Genomic DNA, 14,177 nt, shown 5'->3' with positions numbered 1-14,177 from the left:
AGCTGAATTTTTTCAGCTAGCTCTTTTATTAATTTTTATTACACATCTTACAAGCTCGTGTGCCATGGATTTTGAGTCGATGTCAGGGTGGTGGCTGTTCTGCTGCATACAATACAAACTGCTCTGATCAGAAGCCGCTGTCATGAGCCGTGCCAAGTTCTTCACACACATGCAGAGTGACAGGTGAGAAGCCTCTCCTGTTCTGTCATGCTCTGGGCCCCAAGGCCATCAGAGACAGGTTTTGAAGGAAGAATACACATTTGCTCCTAGGGCAAGAGAAGCCTCCATCTAGGATCAAAGGAAATACAGAACAAGAGGCTGATTTCACTTTACAGACCAGCACGTGGGCTCAGAGAAGTCAAGCGCCTGGCCGGGGTCACACAGCCAGTGAACGGCAGTGCTGGGGCTGGAACATCTCCGACTTGCTCTCCTGTGAGACAGGGTGCTGCTCAGTCAGGCCCCAGACGGCTTCCTTCCCGAATGCTCCTGTCTCTTCCGTAGTTCAGGCTGTCCATTATTCCCGCCCCCTCTCACCCTCCAAGACTTTCTCATCTGCAGCGCCTTAGAACTGTTTTGTACACACTGCCAAAATGACCTGCACCTGCTACTCTCCCCCTTGCGTTCTGTGCCTGGGCTTGGCTACAGCTATTTCACCAACTGGCCGTCTCTTTCATTCTTATCTAGACTCCTGCTCATTCCTTTTTTGGATTGCTGACAGTGCTGGCCTCTAAAATGTGTGGAATTGTTTTAAAGACATGTATGTTTTTATTCATTTAAAATCCACAAGGCTGAGCTGTCTACCTACAAAACTGTAATTAGATGTGCTAAGGGAGAAAAAAAAGAAAAAGAAAGCTATCTACTTCGAGCAGAATCAAGAGCTCTGGGCACCAGCTCTTCATTCATTGAGCTCGCTGGAAGCCATGTTGGAGAACATTCACCAGCGAGGCAGGCCTAAGGCAGCTCATCCGCCAGGTGCCAGCAACATGGACATTACGGCTGCGAGGCCACATCTCAGCATCACGTCGGTTCGCCTACCACCAACACACGTTGAAATACTTTTCATTTGTTTAAAGCTTAGGTTTTCTTTTTCTTTTTTTGAAATGGAGTCTCGCTCTGGCACCCAGGCTGGAGTGCAGTGGCGTGATCTCAGCTCACTGCAACCTCCGCCTCCCAGATTCAAGTGATTCTCCTGCCTCAGCCTCTCAAGTAGCTGGGATTACAGGCATGAGCCACCACGCCCGGCTAATTTTTGTATTTTTAGTAGAGATGGGTTTTTACCATGTTGGCCAGGCTGGTCTCGAACTCCTGACATCAAGTGATCCGCCTGCCTTTGCCTCCCAAAGTGCTGGGATTATAGGCGTGAGCCACCGAGCCTGGGAGAGCCTAGGTTTTCAAAAGACTAGTTTCAGCTGTAGTACACATTCTCAGTATGTATAGAATGAATATCTGTATTTCAACCATCCCACCAAAGCCTGAAACATAGAACGCAAGAAATCCTCGTTGAGTGACTAATTCCTCCCAATGTGCATGGTGCTTTGTTAAGATCATTAAGTGCTTTCATGAAGACGTTTATCTCTTCTAACATTCTATCAACTGTCAGGGGTGGGTATTATCCCTACTTCACAGATTAGGAGCCAAAACCAGAGAGGTTAAGTGGCTGTGCTCCAAGTGCTAGAACAGGAAACCCGCTAAGTCCCAGGCATTCTTTCTATCCTGGCAAAGTGGCCTCCTCTGGGACCCAACGTGTTGGGACTCAAGGTGACCAACATTGATGGAGTATCAATGATGTGGCGGGTCTCCTGCAAATGTAATTGGGAAGGACAGAATTCTTTCCAGTTTTTTACAGATTAAGAAATGGGGGCTCTCAAAAAAGCTCAGTGACTTCCAGGGTCATAGCTTCAAAGCGGCAGAGTTGCAGAGAGGTGAACAGGAGCCACAGGGCATTCAGAAGCTCGCTTTTAAAGAAGACATGCTGGCTGCACTCTGTACCACACAGTCAAAACCCAGATTGATTTAATATGTATGTATCAGCCAATTTTTGTGTTGCTATAAAGGAATACCAAAGGCTGGGGGATTTGTAAAGGAAAGATGTTTAAGTGGCTCACGATTCTGCAGGCTGTATAAGCATGGTGTCAACATTTGCTCAGATTCTGGGCAGGCTTTGGAAAGTTTACACTCATGGCAGAAGGTGATGGGTGCGAGCAAGTCACATGGCAAGAGCGGGAGCAAGAGACGGGGAGATCCCAGACTTTTAAAAAACCAGATCCTGGGGGAATGGAGAACTCACTTATCACCGAAGGGATGGTGTTAATACATTCATGAGGGGTCTGCCCCATGATCCAATCACATCCCACCAGGCCCCACGTCCAACATGGGGAATCACATTTCAACACCAGATTTGGAGGAGACAAAATCCAAACCATATCATTCCCTGAAAATACCAGGGACAGAGGGATGCATCTCTTTTTCAGATACAGATTTCTTTTTTTTCCAAACACAAAGGAAAGATGATTAAATAGACTCAGGCAAGCGTTGCTGGAGTCCAGCCTGAATCTAGCTGCAAGTCACAATTCAGATCTAACCAAGTTACTCTTTTGCTTCAAGTCTGGAAAGGGCAGCTACCAGTTGCCTACTGGATTCATCCAAATCTCTTTATTTGGCACCTTAAGTCCTTCCAATTGGCCTATAACTCCATTTCCCCGTTTGCCCTTCTTCATACCCGTTCAGGCCTCAAGCACAGCAAACTCCCTGCTGTTTTCCAAACTCATACCCAAGGCCTTGCCCCGGGCCTATGCCCATGCTGTTCTCTCTACCCACAATGTGAAATTTTACATATCTTTAATCTGCATTACCTCCATGAATCTTTCCTGACCCTTGAGTGACAATGAATAGCTTTGTCTGCATTCCACAGAATACATACATCTCTCCATCACAGAATTTAGCACACTGAATTATCATTAATAGCTAATATGCCTGTGCATCCCACGAGAGAATGTGGCAGAGGCCAAGGTTTATTCATCTTCCTATTAACTTTGTTTATAGCCCAGTCCCTTACACACATGTGGAGAGAGTGTGTGTGTCAGTGCGTGAGAGCAAGTGTGCTCAATAAATGCTGGCTGACTCTTTAAGAACAAGGCTTTCATGGTTAACCCAGCTTCAATATGAAATTCAAAACAATGAAGACAGGACCCAAATGTAGAGGGAAATAATATACACTTTTAACTCTCAAAATAAATACTAATCAATTTTATTGTATAAATACAGATGCTGAGTTTTCTTCCAATTACCAACAGATCAGTTTCACATGCCATTTATTATTTGTGGTGGTTTAAAAAATTATTTAACTGGTTAGGTCAGGATAAATGGGCACCATTAGAACTGCTAAAAAATATATAGCTGGGTACAATCTTCCAAAAGTAATATTCTGAGGAGAAAAAAAATCTCTGGAATTTCTAAAGTGGCTAAGGGGAAGTGAAGAGAAAAAAACCAAACGATCAATTATTCATTTGATAACATTTGTCGGCTGTTTAAAAGCATCTCAGCTGTAGGAAAACTGGAAGGGTTCTTAGCAGTTCAGAAATAGATAGTAATGAGTTTCCAATTCAACTCATATCTTCCAAGCAAACTTAATTTTCTTAGTGATTTACAAAACTAATTTAAAAGATTAGTAGGAGATAATAACTCATCTCATATTTTGGCCCCAGCCACTTTAAAGAGAGACTAAACTAACTCTACAGCTTTGGAAAACATCAAACAGTTATTCCAGGAGATGGGTAATCCCATAGGTTCTACCCAGGTCATGGCAGAAACTGCAGACATCAAACAAGTTCAAATGGAAACCCCAAACACAAACTAAACAAACCCAAACCTAATCGGTGTTTGGAGGCATCACCACCAGGCTGTGTGGGTCGAGGGAAATGTGTAGGCACCTGGCAATCAGCTCTGAGCAGCCTGATGACATTCAAGAGCAGGGCTCCCTGCGGTGCAGTGAAAAGCCATGAAGCCCAGAATCAATCGGGGGTCTACACAGCGGTGGGGGCACTAATGGGTAGGGCCCAGTGCTCCAGGCTCTCATGGTTGTGTGGACCTGAGATGGACACTGTCATCATGAGGAGTCCTACTCCTTGGTGGTGCCAGAGCCAGGCGGGACGCCCTGCAACTGGATGTACCTACTTTGGGTTTGGCATGACATTTAAAGTCCACCCCATATCTGGGGAAATCATAAGTCCCACGGGATTCACCTTTCATTCTGCAATCCTAACACTGCCCTTCAAAACCTTTTTTTTTTTTTTTTTTGGTAAATGTTCCTTTCCTGGAGGGCCCTGCAGCACGGGCATATCCACGATGCTGTTTATCTCCACGCTCATGGACTCTAAAATAAGCGGCAGACAGGCCACTGCAGAGAAGCTCCTGCTCCAGGTGAAGGAGCTTCCATCTTACTCCACCTTTCATGTGGAATACGATGGGCTTCTTCAGATCCAGGTAAAGCTCTCCGCTGCCCGAGAGCTGGTTTTATCTACTGTGTAGTAATCCTGTGAGCTCTCTACATGGAAAACAACAATGTAGCTATACATTAAACTTGAGCCCAGGAACGCCTGGGCACAATGTGAAAGTGACTATGTGGCCTGTGACGAAGCTGCTGTGCAGGACAAACGCGGCTGCTGGAGTGGATGCCTGGGAAGCGTTTGTGTTGCTGTATACAATACGTAAAGTAAAACGAAGTCAACAGCCTCCACTTAGATACAGACATGGCTTTTGTTCAGGCTAGTCCTGTCATGATGTGACATATGGAGACGTAGGTTCAGGAGGAATTTCAAAGCTGGGAAAAAAAAATCAGGTTGGGTGAAGTAAATTCAATTTTTATTTTTCTATATAATACATGGATATATGGATAAATTTTCCTTTAAAGAGTTTGCAACCCTGAGGCAATGTCCTTGGGTAAATAACGTATAAAGCAACAGCAAATGAAATCTGAATGCAGGAATGACCACTGGACTTCAAAACATAATTTAATATTTATGAAATTGCACATATACCGATAGTAATCTATGTCTTGTCTAGGCTCTTAATCCATCTATCCCAGCTGCCTTGCAGTTTGCCACCAGGCAGCCTGACTCTTTACATACATTTTACCATGTAAATGCCGACCTTCGGACTGAAATTTAATATATTCACATGGGATTTACATAAAGGATTTTTGTCGGTGAGTGCGCTGCCAGAAAGCATGCCTAGTTCTTGACCACAGCATCTGCCCACATAAAAGCTTTGGCCCCTACAGTGGATGAGGTGGCATCTGACTGCAGTAACCTCAAGGTTTTTGAGGGTCCCTTGGGATCCATCCGAAGCAAGTTTTTCATGTAATCTGAGGGTAACTAAGGGTACGGCAGAGGAGGGGGAAGGCCATGGCTGGTTAAAAGAGATGGAGCATCACGGCCACTGGGTTACAGTACCAGTGAATCTGATGTCCTGTTTCCAGGACGCATGGCCCAACCACTGAGAAGATGGGGTAACAGTGGGGTCTAAGGGTGGACGGTGGTACCCGGGGGTGGGGGGGGAACAGATGGGCCTGGGTGTAAGGAGACCACTATGCAGCTTCTTCATCTACCTCACGGATGGCCACAGACCTTTCAGTAAATGGTGGAAACCTATTTCTGAATATTCCATTTTCCCAAAGTTTTATAAACTACGGTGAGGGCAAATACTTATGAGAAACTAAGGGTGAGTTCATTATATTATTTATATATTATCATCTTCCCTCTGAAGATAACATAGAAGGGCAAATGAAAAGCAGACAAATAGCTAAAAGGTAACTCGAGCTGTAAGCTCTTTCAACTAGAGGGTGACTTTTGCCTTAAAATAATCATCAGGCCCAAAAAGCAAATCTCAAAAGCAAAATCTAACTTTGGCCCACTGATACACAATGATCCTGAGTCCCTCCTTCATTTCCAAAATCTGTTTTTCTGAGGAATATCCTCCATTAATATTCATTTTGTGTCATAATTATTACAAAGAGTTAAGTGCAGCTTTAACTTCATTTGAGGCGAGCCTCTGCCCTGGTCCTGCCGTCTACCTGCTCACTTCACTTATCGGAACTCCTGCGTGGCCGGCGGAAGCTGGATACATTTTCGTTCAGTGCATAGATCCTCCGAGAGAACTCTTCAAATTCTCCCAGAACTTGTTCGTCACACTCTACCGCCACGGCACTGTCCACTGGGATGCAGTTAAATGCTTCCAGCTGATCGCCTGAGGTGAAACCTGTGGCTTCCAGCCCAATGATTTCTTCTGCTTGCTCCACAGTACAGCAGAGCTCAGCTTCTGAGACCGGGTGGAACTCACCTGGAAGCTGGATGCTGGCGGGCCCGGCCTGCTCTCTGGGTAGGAGAGTGCCATTGACTGCGGCTGGATGCCCAGAGAGGGCTTCTCCTTGTTCTTGGCTAGGGTGCACATTCACACGGCCTCCGATTAAGCTGTCAACTAGATCCACTCCTTTTTTCTGGTTTTCTTTGGAGAAGTCCAAGGAGGTATCCAAGGAGGAGGACAGAGACGTTGTCTTTCTCTCAGTCTCTCCCATGGAGGGGACGGTGGCCACAGGCTGGGCTAATGCTGAGTTGTAACTGGGAGGAGGGGTTTTGTACTGGAGTCTCTCATTCTCAGAGCTGGCCCGTTTTCGATGTCCTTTGTCTGGTGAAGGGATCCCCCCAGAGAAGCCTACATCCACACCGGCAAATGTGGAGCTTTGTCTCTTAGGAACAGGGATTGCACTGGAGGTGTGATGTCTGTCGCTAGAAGAGAAACAAAAACAAGAAGTTACTTCCTACTTCAGAACTCAGTGTAAGCCTTTTGGATCCAGACACAGGAAACAGCAGACTTAGGTCTGAGCTAATAAAAACAGATAAGAATCAATCTTAGACAATAGTTATTGCAGTGTCTGAATGCAAAAAACAACATGAGGTATGTGGGTCCAACTTTGGGAGCTTCCCTCCAGCAGGAAACAGACACGCAGCAATATATTTAGAGAAGAGGGCCCAGGGTGTGGCGGAGAACAGAACTGTGTCCTATGGGGAGAGGTGAAGTAACTGGACAGGCTGGATCTGGCAAGAAAAGCATGTGAGGGATGTAATCAACTTCGTGTTTCTGAAGGGCTTTCCATAATCTTATTCTCGTTTTTAGTATTCAGTTCGATTCTTATTTTAGCTTTGAAAAGCAGTCATCCTCATCTGGCAGAGAAGTTACATGACTTGCTCATGATAACTCAGTGAGGCAGCAACAAGGCTAGACTGAGTCCTGTGCCTCATGATTTCATGATCAGCAACCTTACTGACACCCAAATGCTAATAACTACCTTGCATTAGAGAACCTGGAGAGAGGGGGTCAAAGTTACATTTTAAAAATTTAAAAAGAAAAATTTTTTGAGGGGTTCCTTTTTTTTTTTTTTTTTTTTAATGAAAAACTACCTTGAGAAATACATTCTCTTATGGGGCTAGCCACACATATGCTTTACAATACTTGGTCTGCAGTGCTGCCTTTTGGGTCTGACTTTCTTCTCAGGAGGGTATCTTTGGGCCAGCAATAATAATCATTGTTCAGTTATACAAACTTTATAATTTCTGAAGTAATTTCCTATACATCATTTCACTTAGTCTTTCAGAGAAGGCAGTATGTATTACTACAGTTAAGTCTGAAATAATAAATAATAATCAGTTAATGGAAATAGAGTATCTATGTCCTGGAAATGATGGCTATGTTACACACTATGCTAGCTCTAGACATGCTCGTATGTGGATGACATCAGTCAGCTTTGATACAGCACTATGAACAGACTGGTCCAGAGGCAGCGGGAGGCACGCACAGATCATCTGACTTGTGTGCTTCAGACGAGGAAACACGCACGGAGTTCAGTTGCTTGCAGAGGGCAACCACTAGCCAGGGGCAGAGGCAGAACTTGAAACCACACACACCCAACAAGTTGTACCCATATGTGCCTGGCCTTGGGGTAGGGAGAGAGATGCAAGACCAGTAGGCCCTGCCTCCAAGGAGCTACCAGTCTTGCAGGAAAAAGACATCCCTCATTACTCAAATAATACATTTTCAAATTACAATAGCAAGAAGTACCCTAGAAAAGAAAAGAAAAGAGAGCCGGGGTTTCTCCCACTTATGTCTGCAGCCACAAGCCCTGGCCCCCACTCCCTGCTCCCCCTCCTCTCAGACTGTCTCTGACCTGCCATCCCAGACACCCAAGCAAGCGTTCTTCCTGGGAAGGGGCAACCACACGGCTTCTAATCCATGGGCCCGTCAGACTCCTCTACCTGGCTGTGAGTACTGGTGCCAGGAGAGATTTCATAATTAGGGGTGGTCACGGGGGTGCATACAGAGCTAGGCAAGTAGATCAGTAAATTATCCTTTTTAGTTCTCAAGAAAAAAACAGAACAAAATCTGCTGGCCTCGATCGAAGTTTACAGTTAATATGTTGTGAGAACTCACAATAGCCGGGTAAGCTCCACATTTCTGCAAACCTTGTTCCTACTCTACCACTTGCTGACTGCGTCCCTCGCTGAATGATCCTGCAGGTTGACTGGGTACTCACACCAAAAGAGAACACCAGCAGCTCCCTCTGACAGTCTACAGCCAGCCGGCTATTCTGTGCAGACAAGCCAAGCTTTCATTTGCCAGCCCAGCCCACGATGGGAGGACGCACCAGGTGAAGCAGCCTGGAACACTGAAGGTGATGTTGTTGGTGTGTGACTAGAGCCAGGGGCTTAACCCCTCATGCTGTGCCCTGTGCTGCCATCCTCCTACCCCTCCCCCACCTCCAGGCATCCTGCTCTGCTGCTCTGCGGGGCTCCCAGGGGGCTGATAAAAGGCAGGGCATAAGAAACAGGACTTGGGCACACCCAGCAGCGCTACACAAGAGGAACAGGGGTGTTTGTTGCCCTCACTGATTTTGACACCCTCTAAAAGTTCTCAACTTTGTACAACAGAAAAGTAAGAGGTGTGACAACCCTGCTACCACTTTGCCCCACCTCGCCAACTACAATGGGAAGGGAATGACCATTTTCCTGAGCGTCAATAATGTTCGGGGCCCAGTGGAAGATGTGCTGCCCACACAGAGCCCCTGAGTGTCCTGTGAGGAAGACAGGCAGGCGGTGGGTCATGTGGTTTGTTCAAGGCTGAAGAACCATATCTGAACTAGATTCCGTCTGACTCCAGAGCTCCTGCTATTTATTGTGCCTCACATGGGAACACGACATTCAAATTCAACTAACATTTGCTAAGTGCCAAAGACATAGAACACATCAAGCCAAATGCCTTCTCATTTGCCCACAAACTCTAAGACGGTACGTTTTTCCTGCTTTCATGGATGGATTCCATGGCTTTGAGAGGTAGGAACTCTGGTACTTTCCGATATCCTGATTTTGTGGCATTCCATTCTTCTCCAGTTCCCTTGGATTTGTATGAAAACTCAGGTAATGGTAGTATCAGATTCAAACTGGAAAATCCAAGTACCACTAAAAGATTCTCTTTTTATTTTTTAATTTTATTATTTTTCTTGATGACAAAGTCTTACTCTGTCACCAGGCTAGAGTGCACTGGTGTGATCACAGCTCACTGCAACCTAACTCCTGGTCTCAAGGGATTCTCTCACCTCATCTCCCAAGTATCTGGGACTACAGGTGTGTGCCACCATGCCCAGCTAATTTTTATTTTTTATATTTTTTAGAGACAGGGTCTCATCATCTTGCCCACAGTGGTCTCAAACTCCTGGGCTCAAGTGATCCTCTTGCCTTGGCCTCCCAAAGTATTGAGATTACAGGTGTGAGCCACAGGTCCCAGCCAAAATGTTCTCTCTTAAGAATGGCAAGGAAATTAGTTATTTTTGGATAGATAATAAAGAAGTCTACATATCTAAGATTTGCCTTTTTATCACCACATTTTTTCCTCCATTTTTAGTTATATGAGATTAAACCTTTCACACATTTTAATTACAGCTTTTCTTGCAATCTTAAAAAAGTTGAACAAGAAAAAGCATTTTCTCGATGCCTCTGGGCCACTGATAAGAACATGTATTACTGGGCAATGACACAGTAAGGGGACTACAGGATGTTCAGTGGCGTCTGTTCTGGAGGTAAGTCTGGCACAAGTTCTTCAGGTCCCCGCCCCCTGGCGGTGGGGGCAGGTATGTCACTGCCCCTGCCAGCAGTGACTGCTCTACCCTTTTCTTAATGTTCTGCTGCTAGTTTGCTGTGTTCCTGTAAAGGGCATGTCCTAAAAATTGTGTGCAAAGTACGAGTAAACAGGATTTGAGTGGCGGGCCAGGAGCTGCCCCAGACATAATATGCTTTATTTATTATATGAGTTTGGTAACATTAATTTTGGCTGTTTAGAATTGATTTTTTTTAATTACTTCCAGGATCCCAGCTACATTCCAGGTTTTTAAGATAGTCGAGCTACAAACAGTTGAAGTATTAAATGATTACATTAAATACACATGTATTTTTACTTATTATAAGTTTATACTCATAGGAAAACTAAAAATATATTAACTAAAACTCACCAGTTTATTACACATGAAATAACTGCCATTAATTTCAGGTATTTGCCTTTTGGACTTTGATTTTATATACGTGTGTTTAATTTTTAAAGAAACCCTATGGCCAGGTGTAGTGGCTCACACCTGTGATCCTGCCACTTTTGGAGGCCGAAGCAGGAGGACTGCTTGAGCCCAGCCTGGGCCACATAGGGAGAGCCTGTCTCTACAAAAAATTAAAAAATTAGCTGGGCATGGTGGTATGCACCTGTAGTCCCAATGACTGTGGGCTGAGGAGGGAGCATTGTGTGAGCCTGGGCTGCAAAAAAAAAAAGAAAAGAAAAAAAGAAAGAAAGAAGCACTAAAGCTGCGTTTCTGGTATACACATAATTCTATATCCTGCTGTTATATGTTACTAAAACCTCCTGGTAAGCATAATTCTAAATGGCTGCTTCACTGAGTGGACTGTCATAATTTACTTTACTATTTTTGTAGATTTAGGATGTTTCTGAACTATTACTATTAAAAACAAACTGCTGTCAGCATCTCTATATAAAAACATAATGCATAGATTTTTAATAAAACAATTATGATTTGATATTTAGTAGAAGGTTCTGAGGAAGATCCTTCATTGCATATTTTAGTACAAGATAAAGAAAGAAGAGTATTTTTAGCACCACTCTTGCCTAAAAAGAGAAAGGTAGCAATTAAAAAGGCAAATAATAGATCAAAAAAGAATATTCAGGAGGCTTCAAGATTCTTTTTGTCTGATTACAGTCTGGCTTCATGACTATTTGATCTAGAAGAGGCTGAAACACATAGATATACTAATTATATGACCAGTTTTTAAAGACTGTTGATAATTTACTCATCAAATGCCATGAGGACATTTTTTATAATGTGATGAAAACCTTACAGGGAGTCTCTATCCTCAGACAACCAAAAGCAAAAATGTGTGTGTTTTGGGCGGAGTGGACATATTAGGAAACATGATAGCTTTTCTTTATTTCCTACTCCCACCAAGGGGCCCCATGTGTTCAGAGGCACTTGAATTGTGGTGCAGAGCCTGAGGTTCAAGCAACTGGACCAAATCTACCAGTTCACTACCCACATTTTCCTCACCAGCCATTTCCCATGAGTGGCTGTCTCTTTCAGCTGGGCTTAGGTCGAAACTGGAAGCATGACATCTGGGGTTTAATGCTGCCATTAAAAGGAATTTATTAAAAAATAACAACTCAAAGATATCATAATTGCAATTTTACTAGGCTATGGTTTGGTGAAACACAGTATAGCTTGTTGAATAACTGAACCACGCCAGAGACTGTTAAATTACTTAATAAACCTTTTGCCATAAGTAAAAAAGGATTTCCTGAGGTCACAAACAATGGTGTGATGAGGGAGAAGCCAAGTGGCTTGGAGCTGAGATGTGGAGGAGGACAGTCTAGTTCTGGTTTGGCTTTTTTGGATCAAGTTTCCTCTGAGTTCTCTAAATTAAGATGATGAATTTGTTTCTCATTCTGTGAGTTCTCATTTATTACATATAGTCAATACCTTTTCTTATCTCTTTAGCTCTATCTAGAGACAGAAGCGGTGACAAGAATGACTGTTCAAAGACCTGGATTCTACTCCTAGCTCTGCCACTAGGATCCCATCTACATGGACTTACAACTTAAGGTTACATTTGTTTATTAGTTATATCAGTGGTCCTCAATCTTCTTGGCACTAGGGACCTTATTCCACCATCCTTGCCCCATCATTTCCCTCTCCTCTTCCTCTTGGTTTTCCTGCCTCAAGCTATAGACTCCTTTTACAGAAAAGAGATTGGGAGAGAGAAAACAAGAAAGCACCAGTCCAAAATGTGATTTCCATTTCCACAATTCCCATATGTTAATATTCCCGAGCTCCACATGGAGCTCCATCATTAGGAAACACGAGACACTGATGATGCACCTCACTGCTCCCAACCTATGTTTCCTCTTCTGCAAAATGGTTATATCTACCCAACAGTTACTGCAGTAAGGATCAAATGAGATATACAAGTAAAATTCTTAGTACAATGAGTAAGTCCCCAATAAATTATTAATAACAATAAAACAACAGCAACTAAAATTTGTGGAAGACACTTTTTCTACAAACTTGGGGGTGGGGATATGAAACTTCCACCTCAGATCATCAGGCATTAGAATCCTCACATGTGCAGTTCACAACAGGATTCATGCTCCTATGAGAATCTAATACCATGGCTGATCTGATGGGAGGCAGAGCTCAGGGGGTAATGCTTGCTTGCCCCTGATCACCTCCTGCTGTGTGGCCTGGTTCTTAACAGGCCACAGACAGGTACAAGTCTGCGGCCTGGAGGTTGGAGACCCCTGAGTTACATGACTGTGGGCAGGTTTCCCCATTATAAAATAGATCACTGGACTACAGTTAGTATTAAATAAAATAATGTGCTTAAAATCACAGGCAGGATGCCTGGCAGAGACACTGGTGTCAGTGGTAGTTGTAATTGTGGTTGCTGTCATTATGATTAACTTTAGTGGGCTTTAAATTATAGAAGTAGTATCTTCATTTTACAGAAGGGGCAACTGAGACACATTCATGTCTTGCACAGGAACACAGGGTAACAGGTAGAAGGACTGGAATCTAGATCTCCTTCCCTTTACTGTTTCTCCTATACAGCATACTGTTGCAAGCAGGAACAAACAGGACTCCTCCCACCCACCTTCCTACACCTCCGCTTCTGTACAGCAGGGAGCTAGCCGCAAGAAGCAAATACAGAAGTAAGGTGCCAGGTGCAATGGCTTATGCCTGTAGTCCCAGCACTTTGGGAGGCTGAGGCGGGAGGATCACTTGAGCCCAGGAGGTTGAGGTTGCAGTGAGCTATGATCATGCTACTGCATTCCAGCTTGGACGAAGGTGAGACCCCTACCCCCAACCACCTCAAAATAAAATAAAATAAAAAAGCCAGGTGTGGTGGCTCATGCCTGTCATCCCAGCTCTTTGAGAGGCTGAGGGGGGCAGATCACCTGAGGTCAGGAGTTCAAGACTAGCCTGGCCAATATGGTGGAGCCCTATCTCGATTAAAAATACAAAAATTAGCTGGGCATGGTGGTGGGCACCTGTAATCCCAGCTGCACGGGAGGCTGAGGCAGGAGAACCTCTTGAACCCAGGAGTTGAAGGTTGCAGTGAGCCAAGATCGTGGCACTGCACTCTAGCCTGGGTGACACAGTGAGACTCTGTCTCAAAAAACAAAAAAGCATAAAAGAGATTTGGCAAAAAAGACCCCAATCAATCAACAGATTTAATCTGTTCAATGTGAAACACAATCCTTGTGTTTTCTTTTTTTCTTGGGGACATGAGGTGGGGAAAGCTTTGAATAAAGTCGAAATGCTCAAAATTCCTCTGTTTACATGATCTATCTACTGTTTAGGGACTACAAGAACTTCCCAGAATCCTTTGAGGTACATTCCAATTGTCCCCAAACCCCTGATGCATCCTTTTTCTGCACGTATTTAGCTTTAGGGAGAGAGATTTTTTTTTTTTTTTTTTTTTTTTTTTTTTTGGATGGTATCTTTTTCTTGTTGGGAGGGGGGGAAGAGGTGTGATTGGGCTGCCTTCCAACCCCCCCCTCCCGGGTGGGTCAACGCAACG

At 44.2% G+C, this 14,177-nt stretch overlaps 1 protein-coding gene across 4 annotated transcripts in view; it reads right to left on the bottom strand.

Annotated features, from left to right (window-relative positions):
* Nucleotides 1-3,230: 3,230 nt before the first annotated feature.
* UVRAG (UV radiation resistance associated) overlaps nt 3,231-14,177 on the bottom strand; it is a 317,013-nt gene continuing 306,066 nt past the window's right edge. For 2 of the 4 annotated variants that reach the window (XM_032259108.1, XM_032259110.1), the window contains one exon: nt 4,992-6,782. In XM_032259108.1, the coding sequence (XP_032114999.1) occupies nt 6,080-6,782 (703 nt within the window). In that variant the 3' untranslated portion in view covers nt 4,992-6,079. Of the gene's footprint in view, nt 6,783-14,177 lie in introns of all 4 variants that reach the window. The other 2 variants (XM_032259109.1, XM_032259107.1) reach the window with 2 other exon arrangements.

This window comes from Sapajus apella, unplaced genomic scaffold, assembly GCF_009761245.1.
Source record: "Sapajus apella isolate SASKATOON/1434 unplaced genomic scaffold, GSC_monkey_1.0 scaffold106, whole genome shotgun sequence".
NCBI classification, from domain to species: domain Eukaryota; kingdom Metazoa; phylum Chordata; class Mammalia; order Primates; family Cebidae; genus Sapajus; species Sapajus apella.
Note: the sequence above shows the minus strand (reverse complement) of the source record. Positions and strands in the feature narration are given on the sequence as shown.